General features: G+C 31.9%; 3 protein-coding genes across 8 annotated transcripts; 2 read left to right on the top strand and 1 right to left on the bottom strand.

Annotated features, from left to right (window-relative positions):
* Positions 1–4,875: 4,875 nt before the first annotated feature.
* Positions 4,876–8,509, top strand: LOC107936517 (UPF0183 protein At3g51130). 2 transcript variants are annotated; one of them, XM_016869262.2, is made up of 14 exons: positions 4,876–5,131; positions 5,444–5,526; positions 5,760–5,834; positions 5,971–6,038; positions 6,115–6,220; positions 6,320–6,380; positions 6,468–6,634; positions 6,899–6,961; positions 7,081–7,128; positions 7,266–7,379; positions 7,614–7,704; positions 7,794–7,867; positions 8,004–8,108; positions 8,235–8,509. In XM_016869262.2, exons 1-14 carry the CDS (start codon positions 5,035–5,037, stop codon positions 8,280–8,282), a joined length of 1,200 nt encoding a protein of 399 aa, XP_016724751.1. In that variant the 5' UTR covers positions 4,876–5,034; the 3' UTR covers positions 8,283–8,509. The 2 variants fall into 2 exon arrangements, with proteins under 2 accessions (XP_016724751.1, XP_016724750.1); XM_016869261.2 differs by having other exon boundaries at positions 4,928–5,131; positions 7,989–8,108.
* A 3,082-nt stretch (positions 8,510–11,591) lies between these two features.
* Positions 11,592–12,918, top strand: LOC107936535 (fructose-bisphosphate aldolase, chloroplastic-like). The gene is made up of 3 exons (XM_016869283.1): positions 11,592–11,804; positions 11,947–12,086; positions 12,738–12,918. The coding sequence occupies exons 1-3, from the start codon at positions 11,592–11,594 to the stop codon at positions 12,916–12,918; spliced, it is 534 nt and encodes a 177-aa protein (XP_016724772.1).
* Positions 12,919–13,056: 138 nt separating this feature from the next.
* Positions 13,057–15,887, bottom strand: LOC107936519 (B-box zinc finger protein 19). Of its 5 annotated transcripts, none has more exons than XR_001694414.2 (5): positions 15,599–15,871; positions 14,374–14,470; positions 14,159–14,274; positions 13,888–14,081; positions 13,057–13,399 (listed from the first exon to the last, which is right to left on the bottom strand). XR_001694414.2 is itself a non-coding variant. In XM_016869265.2 (5 exons), exons 1-5 carry the CDS (start codon positions 15,689–15,691, stop codon positions 13,391–13,393), a joined length of 492 nt encoding a protein of 163 aa, XP_016724754.1. In that variant the 5' UTR covers positions 15,692–15,887; the 3' UTR covers positions 13,057–13,390. The 5 variants fall into 5 exon arrangements, 3 of the variants coding, with proteins under 3 accessions (XP_016724754.1, XP_016724753.1, XP_040937018.1); XR_001694413.2 differs by having other exon boundaries at positions 14,362–14,470; XM_016869265.2 differs by having other exon boundaries at positions 13,888–14,064; positions 15,599–15,887.
* Positions 15,888–17,455: the final 1,568 nt, after the last annotated feature.

The raw sequence follows: 17,455 nt of genomic DNA on the forward strand, positions 1-17,455 counted from the left end.
TCCATACAAATAAAGTTTGAGTCCTAATTCTTAATACACAATTTATGGTGAATTTCTAAAGTCAGAACAGGGAATCCAGAAATTGTTCTAACCCTGTTTCACCAAAAGGTAAATATCTCGTAAAATACAACTCTTTTACCTATTTTATTTCTTCCATATAAAAATAGATTCATTAAGCTTCAATTACAAATTTTATTTATTATCTAATTCACTTTATACTGTTTTTGGTATATTTTCAAAGTTGGACTACCGCTACTGTCCAAATCTGTTTTAGTATAAAATGTTGATAACTAAGTTTCTAACATCTTCATTTCTTCTCTCTACAATATTTACCAACACTTCCTCTTATTACTCTTCACTAACATATCAAAACATACCATACTTAAGGTTTTGGTAACATCTACAAAACATACCAAAATATCACTTAACAACTTAGATACTTTCAAAATGACCAAAAGACATCCTAAGTACAATGCCATTTTCCAAAAAGATAGAAACTTCACCAATTTGAGTTTGGGGATCGGCTTGTATGCTGAGTCCTTATACTTTCGTACCTAGCTTGCGCACAGAAACAAACCGTGCGCTGAGAATACTCTTAGTGGTATTTCTATAAACAATAGCTTAATCAACTTTAAAACATGGTAATTCAAATACATTATTGCTATTATTCAATATCAATCAGTACTTTAATAACATTTACTTTATTTACTCTTATTAACATAATTCGGACATTGGCGGATACATGGATCCAACCCACACTCCGGGATAAGCACATAGTGCTTCATCGGAATAAATCCGGAACTTTAACATTATAGTACACAAAGTACTTCATCGGAACAAATCCGAAACTTTAACAGTAGTCGACACATAGTGTCTCATCGACTCAATGTCGAAATATCCCAATACTTCCAATTCCTATGACATGTCAACTATATCCGACTAGCCCGACACTGTTAATAGGGTATTCAAAATCACATTCATTTCAATATGGTAAAAATACTTACCTCATTCACATTTTCATACAATATAAATATCAAATATAGCAATAACGATTAAGCTCGGTTTTTATAAAAATACAAACCACTATTTATCGATTTTAATCGATATCTTCGTTCACTTTCTCTTTTCCCTTCTTTGATGACGTATCTGGTGCTACGGTTGCTACTAACAATCATACAATTAAAAATCGTCAATATATTAATTCATAAAACACATTTTCACTTTCTACCAAACTTTTACAAAAATTCCAATTTCGTCCTTTTTTCCATTACTAATCTTTTTTTCTTTAACTTAAGCTTCATATTCTCTTTTAATCAGCTCATTAACAATTTCTAACTCATAAAATTCATTATAAAACATAAATTTTGAGCTCTATTCAACTTAGTCTCTATTTAAACCTAACTTAGAAATTCCTTTAACTAATCACTTCTAACTTCAATTTCTATCAATTTAACCCAAAAAACCTCAATTTATTCAACTAAATCAATATCTAAAAATTCTCTATTTTTCTTCATTTTAACCTCATACATGTAGAACTTTGAATTAGGCATCCATAAACATAAAAATCATAAGAAAATGAGCTAAAACAACTTACCAATCAAACTTTAGGGCCTTAATCCTCAAATTTCCCTTTTTTATTTCTTTCTTTCTTTCTTCTTTCTTTCACGTTTGCTCTTTGTTAGTCTTTCTATCTTCTTTTTCTATTTTATCAATTTTACTTATTATACTATTATTAACCTATAATAAATATAAAACTAACATGTGTAATAGCTATAACATAAAATATCTTATAGCTATTACACATATATACCAACTATTACACACGTTATTCAATATTAACACACACATGGCACTTAGGGTCTAATTACTAGATTAGTCCCTTTTACTTCTTTAATCTATAATTAAACTTTTATTCCTTATGCAATTTAGCCCTTTAAACTAAATTCAAGCTACTTCACTTAATTAAACACTAAATAACCATTTAACTATAATTCACAAATATTTCTAATAAATATTCATGAATAAATTTCACAAAAACAGTACTCAAGACTCAATTTCCGATACCGTAACTTTCGGTTCATTACATAATTATAGGAGAAGTCCTATTGTCCTGTAGTGGGATGTGGAAGGTCGTTATTGTGGACAGTGGATGTACTGGTATAATGTACATAAGGTGGGTGCGAACATAGTGATCCCAAATAGTATGAAGTTGTTATTATTCTCTAATAGGGTCCACTCGTCGTTAAAGGTATGCTCACACTCAAAGCAGTGCTTGCATCTAAAAAGTGGGTGGTCAAGGCCACCTTCGAGGAGGAATGAGTGGTCTGACCTAAGAAGATGTCTTGGTAAAGGGAGCTCGATGACAAAGAGTAGATAGACTAATTTTGGTGGCTTTCTTGTGTTGACATGTGTCTAAGCATTAGGGGTATAACAAGATCTAAAATTTCATCATAGTATGTGAACTAAAACCATAAATAAACCTAAAAAATAACAATTCCTTAATAAAAGAACCCGATCGTATATTTAAGGAATAAAATTCAAAATTATACGTGAACTTTGATACAATTTGTAATATTATATACAAATTTTATTCAATTTTCACACAACGTTAACAACATTATCCACGGGCCACTAGTTTCCTTATAAAAATGTGTAATTTATTGATGTGACATCTTATCAATCAATGTCTTTCAATAGAATAGGTGGAAGCTTTGATAAGGCGGCTCGTGTGTTAGTATGGGTAGCCTTAGGTCATACGAACCCTTATATTTGGGAGGTTTCTCCTACTTGCATTTATTCTGTTCTAGATTTAGGATGTTAGATCACTTTAGGATTCAGAATATAAGATTGAGTGTATGGGGTAAGCTTATTGGCTAAGGGTGATATTGGTTCGGTTCGATTGAGTTTTTTAGATTTTTTGAATCGTTTATCATAATTCGGTTCGGCTCAATTTGATTATTAGTTTTTCATATTAATTTTTGGATTTGGAATTTTAGAATTAATTTGACAAAATGAGCTTTGTTTTATGGCTTTTGAATATTATTTGGCAGAATTTCAAGGTTTGTAAATAAATATTTCAAAAACAAATCAGATTATTTTCACTATTTTAAATAAAAAATTTATATAAAAAAATAAAATTCGATTTAGTTCGGTTTAGGTTAACCACAAATTTTAAACTTGCATTTTATAAATCATTCAAACATCTCAGTTCAGGTCGATTTTTCAGTTTTTCTTACTTAGCTCTTCTATTCGCTTGGTTATTAGATTTCCGATCTTCCAATGATTGCTTGATTGTTTCCTTTTCTTTCGAAAAAAATTATATAATTATTAATATAGGCGACCAAATAAAAAAAAAAACCTTGAATTTTGATAGTTCAAAATAACTTGTGAACATAAATATCCTTTGAAGTCAAATAGTAAAAAATCTACTATTTTTATAAGTCAAATTTCTCAATTAAATATTAAATTAGACTCGATTTTAAATTTAATTAGACCAAATTGTGAATACTAAAAAAGTATTGGACTAAAAAGAAATCACATGACAAAATAAAAGTTATCATCATAATATATTTGGCACGTGCATGGCCGATCACTGATTAAGAAAGTATAATTTTAGAAGCAAATTCCAAAGGTATTGACAATAATAGCATTTTCATTATATTTTTCATTACGAAAACAACTGTGAGTCTTATCTTTTTGCTCACTATTTTTCAGAAAACGGCTACTAAAAACTGCTACCATTTGGTATGGATCCGGGTTAAGTTTCAATCGATTTATTTAAATCAATTTAAATGACTCGTTTTATTATTTAGGAAAAAAAAATTAAGCATAATGATTTAAAAAAAAATTCGAATAGTTTAGTAACTATTTTACAAATTTAATAATAATTTAGTAACATCGAATGTAATTTACCTAATAACAAAATTTATTTAAATTTAATTGCAAAGATATAAATACTGATGTAAAATTATTTTTATATATTATTATTTTTAAATAGTAGAATGAATAAAGGTGGCTCAAGTCGGGATTCTCACAGGGAGCCACCTAGCTCATAAACACCTCGAAACCTGAATCCTTTTATTTTGGAATTGTTGAGATAATTTTGGGTATTTTTTTAATACAATGGTTAAACTATAATAATCATTTCATCTCTAAAGTAGATGATTTTATGCTTTTAAACGTATTTGAATCCACGTCTTTTAAGCAGTTATAAAAATAACGAGAATAAGACTCAATTGACCATTAATTGCTTGTGTTTAACAACTTGTTCATTGTTTTTTTTTTCTCTTTTAAGTTGCAACGGTTTCTATAGAATCGATTATTACAAGCACCGAATTGAATAGTTAACAAAACAATTAACTCAAATCCAGATTAACTAGAATAAATCAAGTGGAAAACCCATACATTTACATAGGGGCGGATCTTGACACTATATTTTGGGGACTTAATTATAATTTTCAAAAAATTTAAGAGTTTAATGATTTTTTTTAAATTGGAGTGTAATTAAAATTTTTATGGGATTAATGATAATTTCCAAAAAAATTCAAAATAGTTTAATTAAAACTTTAAAAAATTAAAACCATAATCAAAATTTTTAAAAATTGAAAAAGGAAAAATGAGAATTTTCAAACAGTTACCATTACGGTCTATCCTGCATTTACATAATGTAAAATTCAAACACGAGATTTTCAAATTCATGAAACCTCAACTTTAAAATATTCATTTAAATTATTTAAAAAAATAAATTTTTATTTTCTATTTAAATTTAATTATAAAATATATAATTTTTTATTATTTAAATAATAAAACCGACAATTCCAACTCGAAAAATCTAAACCCAAACCCGATCTGACCCATAAAAAAACTCTACAAGCCCAATGGTATCACCGTTTTGTTGAGGTGGGAATATATAAGCATTCCACGCTACGACGACAATTTACGAAAGTAACGGAGACTTGCCCCAGACAACAACGAAAGGAAAACCCGATCCAAAACTCTCTCCGAAAAAGGGGAAAAAGGTAAACCGGAAAAAATATGTTGCAGAGACCCGCTCGACGCTGTGAAGGCACCGCTATGGGCGCCATCGTTCTCGACCTCCGTCCCGGTCTTGGCGTCGGACCGTTCACTCTCGGTTCGTTTCCCTCTTAATGATTTTTTTTTTAAATTTTTCATCGTCGATGTATATATTTGAAATTGTATAATACGACGCGAGTTTGAATCGGATGATTAATTGCGATATATTTTAATCAATTATTACGCTTTGTTTATCTCAAGAGCTAATTTTTGTTGGTAAATTCGAAAAGTTCGTTTTGGATGAAAACGATCGGAATTGAATCGTTTTTAATCCTTTTTTACGACATGGAAAGGGATTGTTGCTAGGTTTTATATTGTTTTCAGTGTAATTGTTTACTCGAAAAGTTGAAATTGGTGCTGTTTATTTCAGGGATGCCTATATGTGAAGCTTTTGCTCAAATTGAACAACAGCCTAAAATTTACGATGTTGTTCATGTGAAGTATTATGATGAGGTTTGGACTAAATCATTAAATATATATATATGTTTCTTGTCATGTTGTGTTTCAGTTATTTGGTGAATTTTTTAATGTGGAATTTAGATTGACCTAATACTTACAGTCCATTACAATTGCAATTGTTTCATTGATTTGGCTGTTAAAGACATGGTTTGGCATATACTGCGTTTAACTATATCTATCCGACAAGTTTAACTTTCATGTTGGGCTTATCATGTATTGGTGTGCAGGAGCCATTAAAGCTTGATATTGTTATAAGTTTTCCAGATCATGGCTTCCATCTCCGTTTTGACCCTTGGTCTCAGGTTTTATTTTCAATTAACACTCACAAATACACATCTGTGTCTGTGTGTGTTTCAAATTAATACTTTCATTTTTTTTTTCTTCCTCATGATTTCCTTCTGGCACATTTTGTTTATTTTGATTTGGATTATGTACTAGAGGTTGCGCCTTATCGAAATTTTTGATATCAAACGTCTTCAAATGCGCTATGCCACTTCTTTGATAGGGTAAGTTAAGCACTAAGATTTATTTGTGCATTTCATAATTGCATGTTTTGATAGTGAACCTGGTTTCTGCATACAGAGGACCATCTACTCTTGCTACGTTTGTAGCTGTCTATGCACTTTTTGGTCCAACCTATCCTGGAACTTATGACAAGGATAGAGGTGTTTATACCCTATTCTACCCAGTACGTGCGTTGGTTATTTGATTGCTAGACTGCTTTTAATTTTGGTTTCTCAAAATATTTGTCTCCAGATGTGCAGCTTCTTATCTTGTTATTTTTCAGGGTCTTTCTTTTGCTTTTCCTATTCCAAGTCAGTATTCAGATTGCTGTCACGATGGGGAAGGTTTTTGTTCATTTTTCCTGATTACTCATCCCGCCTACACTTAAAACAATCTACTCGTAATTGATTTATGCTGTTTTTAATTGACAGCGGAATTGCCTTTGGAGTTTCCTGATGGCACAACTCCTGTTACCTGCCGCGTATCCATATATGATAGTTCTGCGGGCAAAAAAGTTGGTGTTGGATCCTTAATGGATAAGGCATCAGCACCTCCATTACCTACTGGCAGCCTTTACATGGAGGAGGTGCATGCCAAGGTTTGACTTCTATCTTCCTTAATCTTCTTGTTAATTTGAGCAGGTCATCTAGTTTTAGCAGCTGACTACCTTTCTACTTTTTATCCTTTTGGAGTCAAATTTTTTATTATGTCTATTGAAAATAAGTGGTTTTCCTACAAAATTGTTGAGGCCTTTGGGGTTTGATATTTTGTTGACCTAATTGTTTGCTTCAGTGGTTCTTAGAGTATGAATAGTCTCTTAATCTGGAGAGTGATCTTTTGAATCCTATGTCAATGTTTCCAGCTTGGTGAAGAATTGTTTTTCACTGTTGGAGGGCAACATATTCCTTTTGGTGCATCACCTCAGGTAAATATCAAATTGATTTCGTGAGATTAAGCATTATTTCCTTTTCCCTTGTTGGGCACCAACTGCTCTCTATAGTCTTGTGGGGTAGTACTAATTTTATGCTATTTCCTTTCATGCAGGATGTCTGGTCTGAATTAGGGCGTCCTTGTGGAATCCATCAAAAGCAGGTAGCAATGATAGACTTTGAAATGGGCTATGCAGTTTTTACACCGGTTATAAGTTATCACCTAAGGGGAGAAAGCAGCCTCTTATACACAAATTGTTTGCATGCTTCCGTCATATCAAAAATTGTTTTTATCCACAGGTTGACCAGATGGTTATTCACTCTGCTTCTGATCCTCGACCGAGGACAACTCTTTGTGCTGATTATTTCTACAATTATTTTACTCGTGGTTTGGACATCTTATTTGATGGCCAGGTATTCAAAACATATATCCCAACGCCCAAAAGGAAAAATAAAAAAATAAAAAAAATGAAAGAACCTTCCTGCATAGTACACTTGTTCTCTGTTTTGGTTTTCGACATGGTTAATAGAGCATTTAGACGCATCTTCTGGCTAAAATTCCTATGTTATCTAGATTGTACAATCATTGTACCCTTGGAATTAATGTTGTTGGTCAGAAAGTCATAGAATGCTTTTTTGATTTTGCAGACTCATAAAGTCAAGAAGTTTGTTTTACACACGAACTATCCTGGTCATGCAGATTTCAATTCATACATAAAGTGCAACTTTGTTATCCTAGGTTCTGACAATCAGCCCTTTTTTCAGTATTTTGTCATTAAAGTTATTGGTGACCATTATTGATCTTATGTTTTTGGTCCTTGCCTGCAGTTGGAGGGTCATTCCCGGATGTTAACAACTACAAAAATCGAATTACTCCAAGCACCAAATGGGAGCAGGTCAAGGTAACTTTTTAACCGGTTAAATACCAACCAATAATTTTCCTTAGCATCAACCTTCCTCCTTTTGCTTGCTCCTTCGGTGGTCCTATTCCATTCCTGTGTGGTAATAATGGTTGTCACTGAGGGTGATATACTGCAGGAAATCCTTGGTGACTGCGGCCGAGCGGCTATTCAAACACAAGGTTCTACCAGCAATCCTTTTGGCTCTACTTTTGTTTATGGCTATCAGAATGCTGCATTCGAGGTAAAAGTTCCTTAAAATTTGTCGCACGATTTACTTTTTAGTAGTCGGCACAACACTTGTGTCGGTAATATTTAGTTTTAGATATCTGCTTAGAAGATTGCTAATGACGATCTTTGCAATTCGCAGGTTATGAAGAATGGCTATATTGCAACTGTGACACTCTTCCAGTCCTGATAATAAACAATCTCTTGTCCGATAGGTTGTTCCTCTGCACATCTGAAAGGTGCGTTATGCTTACAGTCATTGATGCAAAGTATAATTTGTACACTCTTATGGGGAAAGCAACAATAATTGTACAGTAATGTATTGATTTGTATAGTTGATTTGTGAATTAGCATACATTGACCATGTATCTTCTGTAATTATTCTTCCTTAAAGTGGAATACTACATTGTTTTTTAAGCTTTTGCTCAAATTGCCTTTGCATTAGCCATCTTGTCTCCGATGTACTTAAGTGGTTGAGTATGGTTCAGGCTTATGAGAATTTTTGTCCACGAGACTTTTGGGTTGGTGAATATACTTAATAGCTCTCTCTAGTATAGGGACCTAATTAAATTAGGCTCTCTACTATTAAATGGATTAATTTAATCTTTATATTATTAAAAGAATTAAATAAAATCAAATTGAAATATAGTTAACATTTACTATTTAAAAAATATCAATTACTGGTTAATAGAGCGCCTATTTGATAAATTTTTTTGTTTTTGTTTGGAATTGAATTGAAAAAATAATAAATTTTCAAGATATTCTTTTAACAATAAATGTTTAACTATGTTTTAATTTGGACTTATTTGATGCTTTTTAATGATATAAGAATTGAATTGATTCATTTAATATTATTAGATGGACTAGTTTGATCTAATCTTTATAATACAATAATCTCTCAAATACTTTTAAACTCTTTTTAAATGGGTTAGGATACTATTGGTCATTTTGGTTTGAGTGTTTTTGGGTTTGAATTATTTGGATTTGATATTCGAGTTGGGTCATTATGATTTGATTTTGAGTTCTAATAACTTCAGGTTTTAATATTTCGTGCTATTTGTTTGGGTTATTTTAGGCTTAGATTATTTCGAAGTTTAGGTTAATGTAATTTTGAAATTATATTAATTTTTTATTTTGATTAAATTAATTGAGTTGAGTAAAATTTAAATTCAAAGTTGATCTAATCAGATATTTGGATTCTAACTTCAAAATTGACAGATGAAATATAGTTGGGAGTTTCCGGCATAAAATTGCCTGATATTTTGACCATGGGATGGGACCATTGATGTGATAAGTTATTAAGAGAAATGGTGAATTAATTGAGAACTGTCATTGTTAGAAATATTTGCACATGCTCTCTTTAGGGTGTAGAATTCAATTAATGGCCACTTGCTCATATTTTGAACTTTGGTGCCAATAGTCATTTCAAGTAACGTTTACATCGCCTTTTGTCTGATTTTCCTCAAATAGCTAAGGGCCAAACTAATAATAATGACAATAATTGCATATTTAAATTATGATTCATATTTTAAATTTGTTTTTAAAATTTAAAATGTTTTAAATCTTCGTAATATTAATATCATATCAATTTGAATCTCCTGCCAGTAGAATTATTAATTTACATGTTAAATATCAGTTTAAAATTGATTTATAATATTAAAACACATGAACTAAATTGATAAATTATTGGATTTTTTAAATTGCGTTTCTTAATAGAATTTTTTTATTAAAAAATGTAAAAAAAAATTATAAGCAGATAAATACATACTTATCACTTAGTTCATTTTATTTCTTTTTTATTATTAATTATTTTTTTCTAAAACATCGACTTTCAGATAAAAATTTTATGATTAATTAAAGAGAGCAAATAGCAAAACAATTATATTATCATTTAAATTAATTATTTTTTAAGAGCTTCAACTCAGATTTGACATTGTTGTTGATATAATATTTTTTTTTTATATTTACAATATTAGTTATGAGGATACTGGTTGATTGGAAAGTGTTTGAAGAACCTTGTTTTGCTGTATATGATGTAGTGCTGACAGAGAATCAGTGTATGCTTGCAAAGTGTTATGAATTAATCGTTATTGGTTTAGTTCTATTCTACTCTCTATTCAATAGAAAAAATCATTAAAATTTCAACTTCATTTAAAATCATATAAAATGTTTAAATATTAAGGATAAAATGTAAAATAAAAAAATGTTCGTAACTTAAGTTTTACCTTTATCAAACAATCAAATAATATTTGATACTTTATTTTAAGCAATATATCAAGCAAATATTATAATTTAAATTTAACATTTAATTGTTTAATATTTAAAATTTTAGCATTTAATATGTCAACATTTAATTTTTCAGTTTATCAAATAAGGCTTTAAAAGAAATAACCTTAAAAAGGCGGCAATAGGGAAGCTAAACCAAGTAGTTTTGTTTTCAGTTCCACCACAGTATGTTATACGGCTGCTAGAAGAGGATACTTATGATTCATTATATAAAGGAAACATTGTTTTTATTCATTCATAGCTAATAGGAGTGTTGTTTTTCTCTACCAAAAAAAAGTAAAAGAAAAGAAGAAGTAACCTTAAATTTTATTGACATGGTCTTTTCTTTTATACATTAGCTCTAAGTTGTCAATATTGTAAGTACACATTATTATAATTTGATTTATGTATTTTAAATATGTTTTACATTAGCAATTAAGTTGACGAAAGGGACTCATTTATACAATTTTAATATTTTGAAGACTAAATTAAAATGTTTGAAACTTCATAGGTCAACTTAAAAGTTGGACAATATCAAAATGTTTGGAGTAATTCAAATTAATAGAATAACATAAAAGGTGTTGACAATGATAAGGCACAATGAACTCTAAAAGAGGGAATCCAACTTCATACTTTGGAGGTGATGTTGTTTGGAGAGGTAGCTACGGACCCTAAAAGAATTAGTCTCTTTGAATCTTAAAACAGACATGAAATATACCTTAGTTATGAAAAAATGAATAATATAATTCTTGGCCTTCTAACTTGGCAACTAGGTTCACTTTGGTACATGTACTTTTTTTTGTCTACTTTGGTCCCTGAACTTGACAACTAAAATTTATTTTGGTCCATGTTTCAGTAACACGATCATACCCTCAAATTGTGGCAGTTTCCAAGTTCAGGGGTTAAAATGGATCTAATTATTAAGTTCAAAGACCAAAGTAGATAAAAAAAATACAGATACTAAAGTAAACCTAATTACGAGGTTCAATGGCAAAGAATTATATTAAAAAAAAAACACACTAAAAATGGTATATGCATCTCTTTTCAAGCCTTCACCTGTTAGAGACAAGTCCGAGTGGATTTAAGGGTCAGACCCTTCACCAACTTTCAGTTTCCATGGATTTAAGAATTATAACCGTAACCTTTTTCGCTAGTGAGAGATACAATGCTTATTTGAGATTGTTGGCAACGTTCGTAGAAAACAATTGCTTCACCAGGCCGTGGAATTTTGGCCATGGACGAGTCCAGTGCTACCTGCAGGGAACGTTTAGCCTCGATTGGGCTGGAAAACACAGAGGCTAACCATCAAGCCTATAGGACATGCTTATTTCAGCTCTCAGACTCGGGTGCTATCCTTTTTGAGGAAACTCTATGCCAATCCACCGCCGACAGTGAGAAGATGGTCGATGTCCTTGTTGAGCAAAACATAGTCCCTGCCCCTATCAAGGTCGCTGTCCTGGAATCTTGGGGGCTCGCATGATATGCTACCGTCTCGCAGGTTAGAATACTAGGAAATGGAATCTTATTATAACACTGCCTTGGTTTTTTGTGGCATTGGATGATGGCTTTTTTTATGTTTGGTCATGCAGGACAATGGATTGGTTTCGGTCGTTGAGCTAGAGATCTTGCTCGATGGTGACTTTGGAATCGGCAGGACTTTCGAAGTCGCCAAAAAAGGTGTGGGCCGAAGTTTTCTTCTATCTTGCCCAGAACAATGTGATGTTCAAAGGTATCCTCCTCAAGCCAAGCATGGTCCCTTGCAGGATTGAGCTAGTCCTGAATTAGCGGTGTAAATGAAACATTGGTGCTTACAAGCTACTAGAGTTCGGCTCGAAAAAAATTCGAATTTGATTCAGTAATTATCAAGCCAAGCTCGAGCTACTGATCAAGTCAAATTCGACCTTAATCAACTTGACTTGAACGACTTGGAAGCCTTATATATATTATTAACCCTTAATTATCAAGCTAGCTTGAGCTTGAATACAAAAATTGATAAATGAGCTTAATAGACCTTGGAATTCAAGTAGCTTGATTATATCTCGAGTGGAGCTTGAGCTTAAAAATAGATATTGGATTGAGCTTGAGCCGAGTATCGAGCTCTAAATTTCGAGTTGAGCTCGAGCTTAGCAATATTCAAGCTCAACTCAGCTCAATTACACCCCTATCCCGAACAAGTTGCTAATCACATCCTCAACCGCCTCCGCCAAAGAATCCCTCCAGCTGAAACATATCCCCTGCAAGCTTATTAACACATGCCTGGAGGAAACTCAGCAGCTAACGGTTAATCCGTCATGGTTTTCACAGTTTTTGTCCGGTGGGCAGTCTGAAATTGAGGCTACTTTGCACCGAATCCATGGCATGTGTCATTCTCATATGCAAGAGCCCTTCAAAATGCTTGCCTAAAGAAATGGGAAAGCAGACCTGAGAACGTGAAGGAGGCTCAGGATGTGCTGCTTGTTTGGGCAAAGGCCAACTCTCTCACTCAACTCGGCAAGTACACAGGCAAAGGGTGGTCCGACGAAGCCAAGCAAGGAATGTTCGTCAAGGGTTACGTTTACTAGGTTGTTCTGAACCAAATCCGTAAAAGAAGACAACAATTCATGTATAAGTTATAAAGATCATCTTTGCTGTTAAATCCTGCAAGTGGAACACTAATCATACTCCTTATTGCACCGGCATCAGCCGGCAAACAAGTCAAGTTTTCATGTTTATAATAACCTTATGATCTTATAATCATAACATTAGTATTTAAGCATTAATCTCAAGCATGATCAAAACATTCCCAAATGCTTTCAACCTACACACGAAAAAGTGGTGTTTTTACGATGCCATTTCAACCTTTACAAGCAAAAACTTACAAAAAAATGGCAGATTACAGATCATTGCTTAGCAGTGAATACGGCTTACATCCTTTTGCCTCGCAGCATGAGCCTTGAAAGCTGTCTGAAAACTAGTATAAAAAGCTAAAAGCTAGTCTAAGGAGATCGAAGCTAACGAGACAATCATCACCACCCTCTTCCGAGAAAAATCAGATTATTGTTCCTTCAGACATAAAAAAACAAGCATCAAAGGTAATATGTCAACAAAATGAACTTTAAATCAAAACAAATGCATTAGCATTGAAATCATCATATAAGGTTTATGTCTTTTTCATACATCGGAACAAAGGTGTGATATTGCACGATCTAAATGAACTTAAATCACAACCAATGCATTAGCACTGAAATCATCATATAAGCTATTTTTATACATCGAAACAAAGGCATGATATTGCACTATAAGGTTTATGTCTTTTTCATGCATCGAGACAAAGGCATGATATTGCACGTGCTAAATGAACTTAATCAAAGCAAATGCATTAGCACTGAAATCATCATACAAGGTTTATGTCTTTTTCATACATTGAGACAAAAGCATGATATTTTTGCATGCTAAATGACATTTACCTAACAAGATCAAATGACATTTACCTAACAAGATCATGTGTTTCAAGGAAAAAAAAGGGGGAAACATCAAAAGCGGTTTTGAACCTGATTATTCGAGGCTTGTCCGTGAATACGATGAGGAGGCTTCATATTCAAATCTATCATTTTAGTACTATCTGTTTTAAAAGGAGAGACCTTATGATTTTGTTGGTTCTCTCCTATTGTTAGTTGATTTTGGCCTCTCCCGTTTTCACTCGGTTCAACCGACGTATCACCCGGAAACTACATAAAACCAAAACCTGATAAAAACCCGAGGAGGAACAACAAAAACATTATTGGATTTCACTTTCAAAGATAAAAGAAGTGAGGGCAATACCTCGACTCTTTGCCTTAAAAGAAGGTATCTTCCATGTGTTTTTTTACCACCAATATGTACAATCATATCACATTGTAAACAAAGGGAACTCCCATCTATCTCGCAATAAAAGAAAGCTACAAGAAAACATTTTTCTGAATAAGAACATACGGATCCGATTTTAAAAGCTAAAAAAAAGCTTAAAAAATGAAAGTAAACAACACCTGTATGCATACCGGGTGCATTTTCACATATGTCACAACGAGGAACAGCGCTTGGATTTGCTAGTCCAACACGGACATGACGGCTAGCAAGCTTATTGCACATATGGACCTGTAAAATCATAGGTACCACCATTTTTACCAGGATAAGCTAAGAATAGTGTAAGAAATCTAATTCCTTTGAAAAAAGCATAAAAAATAAAAATAGCATTAAAAGATCAATCTTGAAGGCTAAAAGATGGGTCTTTATAGTGCTTTGCTACAAAGATGAAAATGATAGACCAGAAAAAAAAAACCACAACCCAAAGTGTGTAATAACAAGAAGAAAATAACGGTAAAAGTACCATATAAACCCTTGTACTAGTGGTCGTATTGCATTTTGCACCCTCTACTAAAAAATGAACAAATTAGTCCATGTAGGTTAAATCAAAATGCAAACCGGTGATTCTATTAAAAATTCCATCCATATCTACTATTAAAAACTGATACATGGATCGTTATCTAGTTATTCCGTCAACCAAGTCCACCAAGTCAGTTTTCAACAGTACAAATAATTGAAATTTTTAACAGGAAAGATCAATTTACTAATTGAACTAAAGTACAAGGACTAATTGGCCCATTTTCTTTGAGCAGAGGGGGCAAAATGTAATCTGGCTGTTAGTAAAGGGTAGTCCATAGTACTTTTACAGGAGGTACTACCATTTTTCCAGGACAATCTAGAACAATGTAAGAAATCTAAATTCTAAACAAGGTTACAACGCATAAAAATCAAATAAACCCACTTTTCTAAAAAAAAAAGGCATAAAAGATCAATCTTGAAGAAGAAAAGAAGGGTATTTATTGTGCTTTGCTACAAAGAAGAACACAATAAACCAGAAAATCAAACATGAGGGACCGATTAAACAGCTAAAGAAAAACACAACCCAAAGTGTGTATTAAGATAAAGAAATCAAAAGAACCAACCTTTTCATCAGAGGTACCATTTTCCAGGACAATCTAGAACAATGTAAGAAATCTAAATTCTAAACAAGATTACAATACTTCAAAAATAAAAAATACCCTCTTTTTTTAAAACAAAAAAGACAGCATAAAACATCAATCTTGGAGAAAAAAAGAATTGTGCTTGCTACAAAGAAGAATACAATAAACCAGTAGAAAATCAAACATGGGGGACCAATTAAACAGCTTAAAAAAACACAACCCAGAGTGTGTATTGTAATAAAAGGAGAAAAGGAGCAACCTTTTCATCACAAGAATGGCAGAGAGCAGCTTCATCAGCAGCACAGAAGACAATAGCAGGAGCACTTTCACAAGCGTCACAAAGGATTCGCATAATTTACACTCACTCTCATCCTCTCTCTCTCTCACAATCAAAACTAGTAAAAACAGCTGCTTTGTTTTTGTGTTGGGAAAGGTTGGTGGGTGGGGAGAGTGATGATGATGATGATGGTGGCAAGGACTGGGATTGATTTTTTATTTTTTTTTGGTTGTTGTTTAATATAAACAAGAGGTTGGAGAAGGATGGGGGAAAGATGTGGGGCTCTAATAAGCAGGCAACTAAAAAATAAAAAAAGGGTAAATTACTCAAAAGTTACTAAACTATTAGTAAGTTTATATTTTAGTCATTTAATTTTAAGAAAGTTACAAAATAATCACTTAATTATTCGAAAGTTTTTATTTAAGTCATTGAGTTGTTAATTTTTAGCTTCAATTGACAACTTAACGAATGATATGGTAAATAAATACACATCGGTTAGCAGAAAAATATAGTTTAGATCTAAATTGATCTAAAGGTCAATGTTGAAAATTGGAGATTAAAGCTGTTTGGATTTTGATTTGCATATTTATTATATTTAAAGCTATTTCATAGAAAAGAAACTATACCGTGAAAAAGAACAAGAAGAAAAGCTTTTGACTAGTGCAAATAGTGAAAATAGAAAAAAGTCATACAACATCAATTTTAACAATCCAATTTAATAGTCATTTTATAATTTTTTAAATTTGAATGATCAAAATGTAAATTTACTAATACTTTAATGACCTTAAGATGAATTATCCAAAAAAAAGAAAGGATTTTTATTTTTGTCAACTTTTGGTTGTATTCAATTTGGTATTTTTGCTCACTCGATGGACACCACTAGTTTTTTTTTTAAAGTGAGTACTACTGGTTTTTTAGGCCTCGTGGGGTTGAAAACCCCTCTCTCCTTTAAATCTTTTTCTACTTATTAAAATCGAGTTAAATTAATTAAGATATCGGTCCGCACAAAAGATTGAATATATTTTTTTAAAAAATATTTAAAATTGTTTAAAAACGAAAAACTAAAATAAAGAATTGATAAGTTTTCCCCTACTGATCTTAAGAAAAAAACGAAAAAATAAATTTATAATTTTACTGATTCAATCACTAATCCGATTTTTAAAACATTATTACCTACCATTCACATATATGCCATGGACCCCAAATTTTTTTTCCTTTGCTTATCTAGTTTAGACTTTAGTTTCTTTTTTCTTTTTGCTATAAGCCTTGCCACACGCAAGGCATCTTCTCTCTCACTCACAAACACCCTTTTTAATTCATGAAATTATAGTTTTGGTCCTTTTATTGTATTAAAACTTTAACTTTTTTTCTTATTTTTTAATACGACCCTTTACTTTTATAACATTATTAGTTAATCAAAATTATGTAACTTCCGACCCAAAAAAGTTCATTCAAAGAGAATGAGTTGAAAAAAGGTATTAACTATGTTCCGTAATATCAAATTTAAACATAATAGAGGAACCAAAATTATAATTTGACCCCTTCAATTTGTACCTAGTTTGTTCCACACTCTTGTGATTTAAAGCACTTTTTTTCTACATGTAAAAAAAAATAGTTCCCAATATTCTAATTTGTTATCTTTTGGTGATTTAGGGTTTATCTTTGTACTCTGTGTAACGAACTAAAATCTTAAGAGAATTTAGTGGAAGAAGAAGAGAGAACAGTCCAAGGGAGATGAGAGGAAAAAGAGAACAATATTTCATTTTCTTTTCATAATTGATTATGTTGTCCCTTCCTTATGATAAAAGAGGGAAAACAATCGGTTACAGCCTGATAATT

This window comes from Gossypium hirsutum, chromosome A02 (assembly GCF_007990345.1).
Source record: "Gossypium hirsutum isolate 1008001.06 chromosome A02, Gossypium_hirsutum_v2.1, whole genome shotgun sequence".
Lineage (NCBI taxonomy): Eukaryota > Viridiplantae > Streptophyta > Magnoliopsida > Malvales > Malvaceae > Gossypium > Gossypium hirsutum.

Excerpts from the sequence above, each read along its gene's own strand:
- LOC107936517 (XM_016869261.2), top strand. The coding sequence starts at position 5,035 with ATGTTGCAGAGACCCGCTCGACGCTGTGAAGGCACCGCTATGGGCGCC. Across the intron at positions 6,962-7,080 it reads CTTTTGGTGCATCACCTCAG|GATGTCTGGTCTGAATTAGG; the intron begins GTAAATATCAAA and ends CCTTTCATGCAG. Across the intron at positions 7,380-7,613 it reads ACATCTTATTTGATGGCCAG|ACTCATAAAGTCAAGAAGTT; the intron begins GTATTCAAAACA and ends TTGATTTTGCAG.
- LOC107936535 (XM_016869283.1), top strand. The coding sequence starts at position 11,592 with ATGGACGAGTCCAGTGCTACCTGCAGGGAACGTTTAGCCTCGATTGGG. Across the intron at positions 11,805-11,946 it reads TAGTCCCTGCCCCTATCAAG|GACAATGGATTGGTTTCGGT; the intron begins GTCGCTGTCCTG and ends TTGGTCATGCAG. Across the intron at positions 12,087-12,737 it reads GAACAATGTGATGTTCAAAG|AGCCCTTCAAAATGCTTGCC; the intron begins GTATCCTCCTCA and ends CTCATATGCAAG.
- LOC107936519 (XM_016869264.2), bottom strand. The coding sequence starts at position 15,691 with ATGCGAATCCTTTGTGACGCTTGTGAAAGTGCTCCTGCTATTGTCTTC. Across the intron at positions 14,471-15,598 it reads GCCATTCTTGTGATGAAAAG|GTCCATATGTGCAATAAGCT; the intron begins GTTGCTCCTTTT and ends ATGATTTTACAG. Across the intron at positions 14,275-14,361 it reads TGCACCCGGTATGCATACAG|CTTTCTTTTATTGCGAGATA; the intron begins GTGTTGTTTACT and ends GTTTTCTTGTAG.